This window comes from Notolabrus celidotus, chromosome 13 (genome assembly GCF_009762535.1).
Source record: "Notolabrus celidotus isolate fNotCel1 chromosome 13, fNotCel1.pri, whole genome shotgun sequence".
Classification (NCBI taxonomy): Eukaryota; Metazoa; Chordata; class Actinopteri; order Labriformes; family Labridae; genus Notolabrus; species Notolabrus celidotus.
In genome coordinates, this window is record NC_048284.1 from 28,907,799 (window position 1) to 28,919,631 (window position 11,833).

Here is an 11,833-nt window from a genome sequence, read left to right on the forward strand (position 1 = left end):
ACTGATGATTTATGTTCAGACTTAGTATCTGAAGTATTTTAATTTGCATATTAAAGCTATATAGCTTTAATATGCAAATTAAAATACTGTATTTAATGTAAGATGATACATTATTTAGATTAAATACATATTTAATCTAAATAATGTATCTAAATAATGTATCATCTTACATCAGTATGTTTCCATCTCAACATTTATAACATCCTGTTTTTGAAAGTCATAATGATGAAAAATGAATTGACCATTAATAATTAAGTGAGAAGGGGTGGGATTAAATAAACTTCACTTCTTCCCACTTCCCACTGACTTCCTGTATTATAATGTATTATTATTATGAGCATTATTATTTTGCATCGCATGTAACTTTGTTTGTGTCTGTCTTTTTGTTTACTATCACTTGAGATTATTATTATTCATTTATTTTTACATGTTCTACGCTGAACACATTCAGAATAAAAACAAAAAAGAGTACTCTTCCCACCGCTTGGTGTCGCTGCTTATTGCTGTTCGCCAAATGAAGTTTGACACTCCTCGCTCGCCGTCCACAGCGGTCTTTGGTAACCTGTCAAACATGGGGGCACGAGTAGCGCGTATGTTCCGAAATTTTAACCTAGAGAACCGGGTGTACCGAGAAATCTCAAAGGAGAAGCCGCAAGCAGCGCCCCGACACGCGGTCACCGCCCCGCCGCCGCTGGCCCCCAGCTCTGGAGGTGAGTGTCTGAAGATCCGCTGACAGGTTCACCGGGAACTGTCCTCCGGCTGTGGGTCACACAGGGCTGAGTACTCACCCACGGATCTACCACTCAAGCCTTTAAAGAACCCTCTAGAATAATCTCTCTGTTCATGAGCTTGTTGTGTTGTGTGTTTCAGCAGCAGAGACGGAGGATGTAGTCCACATGAAGAACGACCCTCTGGTGAACCTCCTCAAGTCCGTGTATGTGGAGTCCACAGACCCGGCAGCTGCAGAGGTCAGTCTGGGACACTCACTGAGGACGTGTTTAAAAAGATCTAATGATCGGTGCTGCTTTGTGTGATTTCACTGGATTTTTATTGCACTTTAATTCTGTTTAAAGTTATGCGTATTGTCATTTATCATTTCTCCCCCTCCTCCTCAGAGCAGAGACAGCAGCCCTCCTGAGGCTGAGTCACTGCTGCTAATGCGCATGCAGTGACTACATCTACAGAGGCTGCAGTGCACAAGAGTTCAAATCCATATGAACAGTTTAAAGCAGTTATTTCCAGAATCTTGATTTGGGAATCAAAGAAATATAATGAAATGTGCCTCATGAGTCATGACCATGACTCTAAGATTTATGATAGAAATAAATGCTGCACTGCTGCACCCGTGTGGTCTGAAACCAGGACTCTGAGGCAGGAGACAGCTTTAAAGAGCGTCTGAAACCAGGACTCTGAGGCAGGAGACCACTTTTTAAAGAGCTTACTATGTCAAAAATAGGTTTATTTTTATTTAAAGGATAACACTGTCACACAGTAAGAAATATGCAGGGGTGCATGTATAAAATGACTATCAACATCTATTTTGTTTGATAGTCTTGATCACTCACTGACGTCCAGGGATCCCTGGATAATGTGACAGCATATGCACTTTCTTGGAGTTCCAGTTTGTGTTCATTTGCTGTTTCATACAGGTTCTGTTTGTGTAAAACTAGTGTTCCCTGTGACTGTGAGACAACATGAGGATGTCCCTTAGAGCTTAGACCCCTCCCCCCACCTCCATAGAGCAGCAGTGATTCGCTCTCTCCTAATGTGGTTGCCCGCTGTGTCATTACCTGAACCCATGGTGTAAAATTATTAACTTTTTACCTCATCTGCCATTGGCTAGTGACCTCCAAACATGTGCCGGACAAAAATATTTTTCACCGGCCAAATTTCATGTTCGTTGTGCCAACAACGGATGGGTTTTGCTTCTGTTTATCCTTCGTGTGTTTGTGGCGAAGGCTGCAGCTCATGGTGTGGTTTGTCGGGTGGTAGGTCAGCCTGGACCAAGGTTGGCCACCCTCGCCAATTTTCCAGTTTTATTGAAACGTGGTGTCCGTTTATCTGTCTGTCCCTCTTCTTGATCATCTCCTGCCTCTTTGTTTATCCTTTTTGCTTGTGGTGACTTCAGGCCGGGAATGTGTCGCCTCATCTTCCTCAAAACGCTCTTCCCACCATGTTTCTTCAAGCTAAGGGAATGAATAGAACTTCAGTAGCAGACGTCACGCCGTTCCCAACGTACCAGATTACAACACAAGTACAGCACGCCGCGAGGGTCAAAATAGCCTGACAGTCTGCAGAAATGGGCAAAAGTATGAAAACAAAACCTCACATGCAATACAACATTTTCCATCGGCCACTGGCGGGTGTGTTTGTGTTTGTTTTACGTGCCAAACATTCTTTTTACTCGCCATTGGCACTTGGCGGGTGTTAATTTTACGGCCTACCTGCACCAGTATGCTTAGCTCGTAGGTGGTCGCTCAAACTCAACTGATATTTTAATTCACTTTCACTCAAAGTGCAGATTACTGTAGTCTTGAGTGTTTTTTAATGGGAAATGTGCCGTTCAAAAGTGATGTCAATATTAAACATCACGGCGGCAACAAGAGCAGCAAGCTGCAGATGTGACTGACTAGGGTGTGCTGAAAGGTGAATATGATGGCATTTAATGCAGCTGTTTCTGGAGCTTATTCACTTCACGTTTTATGCATTGACACTGGCAGTCCTATTTTTTATACTTTAGGTAAAGAGGGAACAAGCTCTGAACAAGTAAGGGATGATGTATCGTGAACAGGTGGTTATGCAAATGTCAATGCTGACAGGATGAACAGGACCAAGACTTGATTTCAAAATAGTTTCCTTATACAGAGAAATATATATAGTGTCCCCCATCCAAAAGTCTGTAACAGATTCTTATTAGCCCACCTTTGGGACCAATTAACTTTAAACTGAATATTTCAATTAAGGGTTTAGTTAAAAGAAAGGCCTTATTAATGTTACTTTTCTACCTCTAATGGTTTAAGTTACTTTGCCCACTAACTTTTACCACAGTGTCACAGATGGAAATGTGATCTACTCCTGTCTGTGGATTGATTTGATATGATGTAGACAGAGGGGTATACTACGAAGCCAGATTTGCGGTTAGCGAGGTAACTTCAGGGTTAACTCTGGATTTTCAGTACTACGAAGGTGGTTCCCGTCTTACCTGGGTAGATCACCATGGTTACTCATGCTGAACTCCTAACCTGCTGTTAAAATATTACGTCTAAAACTGTCACACACGACACAAGATTAAATCAGAGAGAGAGAGAGATCACTGTCAGGGAATAAATGTTTATTATAATCAGTTACTTTGCACTAATGATGAGAAATAAGACGTGATTTCTTCATTCAAGCAGTTTTTGTCTGATCTCTCAGTTCTTCCTTCATGTTTCAAACTCAGCTGTGTTGAAGTTAATCTGGATTATGTGTTTAACTTCTTCATATTTTTCTAACATCAGTGCAGTGTTTGAAAAGTATGTGGATGTGCTGACGACAGACTGTCCGTGTCAGTGATTGGTCACATGTTGCCTTCTCTGCCCCGTTCATGTGAATGCGCTCAGGGTAATTCTGGATTGACACAACATGTTGATAACCAGCTTGGTGTGACAGTTGAGCGCGATCTCCTTTGTCAGGTTCAGTGAAGCCTGATCAGGAGAAGATATCTGGGATATGTTGAACTTGCTTCGTAGTATAACCCTCAGGTCGTCCCCAGATTTGCTTTTGAGGTCATGAATGTATCCTCGTTGTTATCAGTTTTTGACCAGTCAGAATCAAGCTTTTAAAACAGCTGGGTAACAATAGAGATAGCCTGATAATAATCTGGTGTCATTTGTCTCTGTGTTAGTCAAAATTATGGCTGTCAGTTTAGTATTCTCTCTTTTTTTAGCCCAGTTTAGCTCTTGACCAGCCCCTTGCAAACACTCTTTTGTCTACAAGTAAAATCAAACCATCTGTCTGCTGTTTTTTTAAGCCGTTTTGTTTCTGAGCCGCCTTGTGTAGCCACACAAATATGTCCTTTCCACCCTCACACTCATTTCTGTGTACCCACTCTCCCCACAGACATCAAACCAGGAGGCAGCAGGCACAGAATCGGAGCGGCGGCCGCTGAAATTCAGTCTACCCGGGCACTCGTACGGCCTGGTGGAGCTCACAGACGTTCCTAAAGGAAAACTGACCATCGCTGAGGCTCTGAAGGCGCTGAGCAGCCACCAGAGACAGCCTCAGACCATGACCCCGGAGAAGATCGCTCAGGATTATGTTCTGGATTTCAAAGACACTAAAGCTCTGCTGGAGTTCTTTATTCCCTTCCAGGTTGAGATCATACCGCCAAAGACTAACAAAGCAAAGCAGATTCAGGCTTCTTCGGACTGATAGCAAATAGACAAAATATATCAATATTTATTTATATATGTCAATAAATTACACCGGGAGAGGGACACGGTTGGAGTCTGCCTAGTTGTGGGGTTTCATTATAGGATGTTATCATGGATATCTCTACAGATCAGATATTGATAAAAGCAGATCAACCTGATTAAACAAAATACGATCAATGAATAAAGAAGTGCAAATAATTCATTTTAAATCTCATGAGCATTTTTGATCTTTAAATTTCTCCAAAAGAAGTGTAGCCACCCAGATTAGGAAATTAATATTTAAAGGAAACACAGTTTTCATCCCAGACTAAGATAAGAACAACATGGAGCTCATGTCCTGTGTTAAACATGGAGCTGGAGCCAGGATGTGGTTAGCCTAGCTTGGCAAAAATGTGAAAGTAAAGAATAGTTCCAGCATGTGAAGTTTAACATAATTTTATTTTGTATACAGATTATGAAATGGATTAAATTAGATGTTGATGCACAATAATTTGGAGGTTTCAATGGCTGTTTTTAATCATCTTGCTAGCAGTTTCCCCCTGCTTGTGGTCTTCATGCCAAGCTAGGCTAACCATAAAACATCTCCAGCACATCTGTACATTGAGATACCAGCCAAAATGTTATCATAGCTTAAAGAGAAGACTATAAACTGTATTATTTATGCTCATCTGTCCAGCAGAACCAGTGTTTGTAAAAAAAAAAAAAAAGAACTGAGCCGTTTATCTTCAACAAGATGATGATAACAGCTTGAATCTGCAAACACTGCTCAGTAATTCAGTCCTGTTGTTTGTATCAAAGTCTGTCAACGTTTCATCCACTCCATGTTTTATTTGAGGATTTAAAGTTTGTATTATAAAGTCCTCAGATTAAATGTATTTGGCTATTTTGTGCAATTAAGTCAGATCCAGAATAACCTTTTCATATCTGGCTCTTATGGTGAACTGTATCTATGTGAGTTGTTGTCTGTCTGCCTTTAAAGAAACGCCAAATCCTAGCCTGCTGCAGAAATGTTTGATTCCAAAGGGTTGCATTGCATTCATTACAGCACATCACAGTTAACAGGAACAATACAGACACATTGTGCATGCATTTTTCATTTAGACCCCAGAATATGAGGTTTAAAGCACTTATTTATTATCTACACCTGTGCTTTTCCATCTGGGACATGTCAAAATGACCTTTGCATACTTCTTCACCCAAAGAATTATTATAAACCATTTTATGTTAAATCAGTGTCAGATATTCATAGAGTGACAGACACAAACCTCATTCTCTGCATACATTTAAAAGCAGAACGGTGTTGTTAGTCAAACATATGATCCTGTATCAAACAAAATGTCCCAGATAAATTCACAAAGCTCTAACCTTCAATCACAGTATTTACAGTGATATGAAATATGAGGTTTTGTTCTTAATTCTTCAGAGTTTATTTCATGCATGTGGATTTCTAATATATTATTGCCCTTCATGTGGAAAGTTGATGCTGTTCATTCATGTGTCCAAAAGCTTCCAGTAAATGTCAATGTTTCTTAAGAAGGCGACACTTATGGATGATGAAATATGAATTTGCTGCTCATACGCACACTTTTTCAAAATAAAAGATTATTTTGTCTCTAATGTTGCATTAGTGGATTCATCCCTGATTGAAAATGTGCGTAAATCTGCATTATATTTCCCTTTTAAGTTGATGGAGTCAGCTAAGAGTGCCACTTATTATTAACACTTCAAAGTACATGTCATGTGGAAATCCCATTAAAACCATATACTTAGCCCAACCACACAGCAAATGCACCATAAGTAATGTAGTGATAACACTGAGCTTTTCTTTGCAATAACAGGCACCATTTGTCATCCTCACCACCCACCACATGCACCAGCACATGCCCAAAATGAACACTTCCTCCAACTAAACCACGCCCCTTTCCTCTGAGTTCAACGTTTCTATTGGGTATTAGTGTACTTTACGAAAACTCCTCTTCTAACCATGCAACTGGCCCCTGTGGGTGTCAGTTATCACTGAATACAAAGCTCCGTCAAACTGCAGGAGGAGCATGAGTCTAGTCCTAGGCGGTGAAATTAAGCCTTCAAAATAAAAGTACCTTGGTGTGGTGATGGGGAAACTAATATGACAATAATGTGCTAATAAACTTGGATTAAACATTTTACATTAACCCTTTTTATTTTCTATCCCTTGGTTGATAGAGACTTGCAAAAAAAACAAATTATATATACAAATAGAAGTTTATTAGAAGCTGAGCCCATTTTTTCAAATCTTGTTTTATTATCTCAGTAAAATTGTAAAAACACATTTGTAACTTCAAATCTTCCTTAACACAGCATGATGTGTTAATGCTAGGGGCGCCGGTCGTCCATAGGGAGCGCCGCTTGCACCCTAAATGAGTGAGGAAGAAAATGTGAAGATAGTAGGACAAATAATTTTGTTTTATCTAATAAAATGTGGGGTTAAATTGTGGAGTAATGCCAGTATGCATTTAAAAGCTTGTGATTCACTTTTGTAAAAAAAACAAAATAACTTTGCAAAGCAGTTTTTGAAGTCTATAAATGTTCCTGATTTACTTATTTTTGTTTTATTGTAGTTATTTTCTTTACACTTTGGAAGCTGTTTGCTTAATTAGATAGCAAAAGTAGACTAGGCTTAAATAAGCAATTTGCTTCTGCCTTTTTAGTCATTACTTAATTTAATCATCACTTAATTGCACTAATAAATATCATGTTAACTTCTTCATTTGATATATATTCACCTTAATTTGAGTTGTATTATAGCGGCACTTCTCTAAGTTTAAGACCATCTTGTACTTGAAATAAGATTACAAATTTAATTTGAGCATTTTGAGATATAATGTCTTCTCATAGTGAGCTGGATTTACTAATATTCAGTCATGTTGTTTTAAGGATAAGCCAGCTATGCTCAAAATTAGGAGTTTCATTGTGTGCATGTATTTGAGGATGTATATTTTTATCTGATTTAGAAGAAACAGTGTTGAAAACTGTAACCCAGCCATAAAAACAACATTTTCTTTCTTTCTTTCTTTCTTTCTTTCTTTCTTTCTTTCTTTCTTTCTTTCTTTCTTTTGTCAATTGGGCTGTTTTCTGATAGATTCTCCAATAAAATGCATTTACTTAATTCAAGTAAAGTGTTTGTCTTAAATCAACATTATCCGTCTTCTACAAATAAGATCTCAGCTTGAAAAATGTATGAAATGTAAAGTAAACCTTGTTTCTTCTTAATTACAACTCAAAACAAGATCAAGATTGTTTGACTTAACAAGATATTTAAGATGCATTGTCTTAAAACAAGTCCCAGTTTTTGCAATGTTGCGACCTTGTCCAACATTCTTTTTTTTTTTGCTCATTTTCCTCAACACTTCATTAAAAATTGTCCCATGGTTGTTTCTTTGTTCACCACCCATTGTAACACTAACAATCTATTTGCAGTTAACATTGATTGTACATTGTTTTGCCAATATATCTTAAAAAACTCTTGCTGTAGTTGTTACTCTTACACTTATTTTAGAACTTTGTTGGAAATATCTGTATTTCTGTATTTATTATTGGAGTTGGAGTACATTTTGTTATCTTCAACAGTGACAAAGAAGTTTTGAGATCCTAGACAATGATGCAAAGTTTGATATATGATTTGTACTGTACAACTATTTCCTGAGGTTGACTCTTTAAAGTTTGACATGTATAAAAAGTAGATGAAGCTATCAAGAAAGGAAAGACCAACCAAGACAGGAAACTCCACATTTGACAAATATAATGTAAACCTGACAACATAGAAGCACTTTAAAGAGACCAAATTGGACGTGTAACACCCTGCTCTTTGTAACTCCATTACACAACAACTCATAACACAATGCAACTTTAATGCTGACATGTAATGTTTATTTATTTTTTCATTATGCAGGAGGGAAGAATTACTTCTTCCACTTCTTGGGCTTTCTCAACCCGAGGAAGTGTCGGGCTTGTTTGAAAGCAGAGGGTTTCTTTGCTGCCGCTGGAAGGTTGTCGTCAGTCCCCCCAGAATCCACAGATTCAAGTCCAGCTTCAGGCTCAGGCTCAGGAGCAGCTGATGACGTACTTGGTGGGTTCACCTCCATGTACGGCTGGTCCTCCTGCTTGTCCTCCTGTCTTATAGGAGGCATGAAGTCCTCTCTGCCAGCCTGTAGCTGGTTTTTGAGCTCCATGTTTTGGAGGGTTTGTTGCAGGACCTCCAGCTCTCCAGCCATCTCTTGGCGCACGGCACCCTGTTCCATCCTCAGGTTCAAGATAAGTCCCCGGCTCTCCAACAGCTTTTCTGATTGAGCCTTGATCTGGACTGTCTGGACACTCAGCTGGACTTTGAGCTCCTCCAGCTCTGTGCAGAACTTCTTTTCCTTCTCAAAGTCTTTCTGTTGCAGGACAGTGATCTCCTCTGCCTGCAAAGACATGACTTTCTGCTGCTGTTTTAACTCCAACTGCAGCGCCTCCACCTGCTGTCTTGCAGTGAGGACATCAGTCTCATACCGGAGGTTCAGTTCATGGTGTGAAACTTTAAGTCCCTCCACTTCCTCCTGCAGACTCTTGTTTTTCTCCATCTCTCTTTGGAGCTCAGCTGCAGACTTCTCGTCAATGTTCAGGTAAGCAACTTTCAGCTCTTCATAATCGGTATGAAGCTGCTTTTTCTTTCGTTGCCTGTTGGTGTCCCTCACCTTGGTGGCAATCCTCGCTCGAGAGAGAGTTTCTTCAGAGCTGTATTTTTGCAGCCTCTCTAGCTCGCTCCTGGTTTCTTTGCCTCTCTTAATAAACATTTCTTTGAGGGCTTTTTGCTTTGTGAGTTGTTGTTTGGTGTCCTCCAAAGCAACACTGATCCGCATCCTCTCATTCCTCTCACTCAAGTAATGTTGTCTCTCCCTGTTGAGCATCTCTTTCAGCTGGCTCACGTCTGATCGGAGATTTTCAAGCTCCCACATATTATTGTAAGGCGCTCCTGTTGGGACCCGTTGTCTATAGGTTCTCCTTTTCTCCTTTGGGTTGTTTGCTCTCTGCATTTTCTTAGGCTGGTAGATTCAGTGTTAAGGAAATGTTGTCTCTCAAGGTCTCTCACAGTGCTCACACTTATCAAAAGGTTTGCAATGATGTGAATGCCTGAGACCTCTCCTGTATATAGACTTTTTAGATGGATCGGAATCCTTTCCACTTTGTGTCATCACAATGAGACTCCTGAGAGGATGTTCCATGAATTTTTCTACTGTTTTTACCCCTTGCATCATCACATTCCAAGAAGAACTCTGATTCAAATGTAAACACATGGAGGCCCCAATAACCATCAATTATGTAACAATAGTTTTATCTGTAAAAAGACAAAAAAGACTACCTGTTGAGATGAGTTTCAAACTTTAACATTTAACATGTTTGCTTTCCTTAAATTCCACTCTTAATTCCAACTCCAAAAGAGGAAAAATGTTTAAAAAAAGCATGACTTTGTGTGTATTTGAGCTTCCTTCTCATACTAAGGATTTCTACTGTTGAAAAAAAAAAGCATTGTCACATGGTTAACAGGACTACTCATGGTAAACAGTTGATAGTATGGCCCAATCTCAATGTCCACCCTCAAGCACTCACTGACTTCGAGGCGCCTTCCCGCTAAGTCTGTGAGGGCTCAGGGCTATCCCACTGTCAAATCACCAAGTGTGTGAGGGATCTCTCACAGACTTTTTGAGCCCTTTATGCCCCCTCTCCATTATTGGGCATTTTTGTAGACTTAGTGTAAGGAAATTACCCATAGTTCATAGTATTGTTATGTGAAACACTGGATTCCCAGGGGAAGCCTGTGAGCATGGAAAGGTAAACAAACGCCGTAACATGAAATAAAAAAAGTGCGACAGTAAAAAAGAAGCATGAAAGTTGCAATGAAATTTACAAGTAAAAAAGTCTGCCTGTAAGTATAAATATAGAAAACAGTCTTAATCTATTTATCTTCACACATATGTGCATACAGTATAATTCATATATTCATGGTTATATGGCCTATTTATTTATTTTAAATGTTGTGGTGAAGCAGTCTGTACGGTGAGAGCCTGGCTCACATGACAGTCGGTCGTCCTTTAAGCGCCTTGAGGAAAGTAAAAATTGTGCAATAAAAATTCCTAATATCGCTAAGGTGAGCTGGTGACGTCATGCAGGTTACGTGAGAAGTCTCAAAGTGCTGTCCCATTCCAGTTCATCGGTTTTGAGCCCTTACAGCCTCCTCAAGAGATTGTTTTAGTATCTAAGTATTGATTTAAAGACAATTTATTGTTTTTTTTTCTTTCTTTCTTTCTTTCTTTCTTTCTTTCTTTCTTTCTTTAACCAGGTAAGAGACTCATTGAGATTTAAAACCTCTTTTTCAAGAGTGACCTGGCCAAGATGGCAGCACAAAATAGGTTACAACATACAAGCACACAAAACAACACAAATAGAAAACGGTCACAGTTTCACATGGTTACATGATTACACAGTGCAATCACAAGATCCAATGGAGCATGTTTCTCTGTCTTTTACGAGTGACTTGAATTCCCCCAGAGTTACAAGATGTGTCAGTTTCAAGTCCTTCTGCACATCATTCCAGGTAAACGGGGCTGAAAATTTAAAAGCCTTTTTGCCCAGTTCAGTTCTGACTCTCGTTTTAAGAATGATTTATCTATGCAGCTTGTAAAACATCTGACATTAAATACTCCCAGTCTTATAAAAGGAACTGTTCTGAGGACCATGGCGAGATTTTCCTGTTGATATGTTTAAGACAGTCTTTTCATGTTCTCCATCTTCAAACATCACTCTCTGTGACTCTGTATTTCAGTTCAGTAACAGCTGCTTAATGTCTCTGCTGCATTGATAACATAGACTATATAGTATCCGTGACGTCACCCATCTGTTGCTGAAAGCTGTTTTGAAGCCAATCATCGTCTGGAGCCATACTGGAAATGCTGAAGTCAACCAAACGTCTGTTAAGCTAGTGTGAGGTAAAGAGGTGGGCTTTGAGCCTCCTCGCCAACAGCTACAGTGTCCCCGCCTGTCAATCAAGTCAGCCTCTCCTAATGGAAAACTTGGAATCTTAATACCTTTGAAACTGCCATGTTATTAAAAAATTCATCCCCCGTACAGTGTGTGCCGATCGAGAAATTAGCTATCCAGACTACACTCGTTTTTTGAACCAGGCTGTAAACATGTTTATTTCTGCAGTAAAGATCGGCTTCTTTGAATTTCTGTGTATGTAGTTTCCTGTACATCTGCAGCCAGCCTCAAGTGTACACTCAAGAAACTGCAGTTTTTAACACTTCTGCATTGGCTTTTGCGGCCAGAGGTTGCTGCTTGATTGATAACAATTATCTTAAAATCAGCATCATAACTCTGCCTCAATTATTGAATAACTCCACCTACTT

The 11,833-nt window shown here is 39.5% G+C and overlaps 1 protein-coding gene across 2 annotated transcripts; it reads left to right on the forward strand.

Moving 5' to 3' along the window:
• Window positions 1-486: 486 nt before the first annotated feature.
• ndufaf4 (NADH:ubiquinone oxidoreductase complex assembly factor 4) lies at window positions 487-5,406 on the forward strand. Of its 2 annotated transcripts, none has more exons than XM_034699858.1 (3): window positions 487-710; window positions 871-968; window positions 4,099-5,406. In XM_034699858.1, exons 1-3 carry the CDS (start codon window positions 515-517, stop codon window positions 4,408-4,410), a joined length of 606 nt encoding a protein of 201 aa, XP_034555749.1. In that variant the 5' UTR covers window positions 487-514; the 3' UTR covers window positions 4,411-5,406. The 2 variants fall into 2 exon arrangements, with proteins under 2 accessions (XP_034555749.1, XP_034555750.1); XM_034699859.1 differs by having other exon boundaries at window positions 874-968.
• Window positions 5,407-11,833: the final 6,427 nt, after the last annotated feature.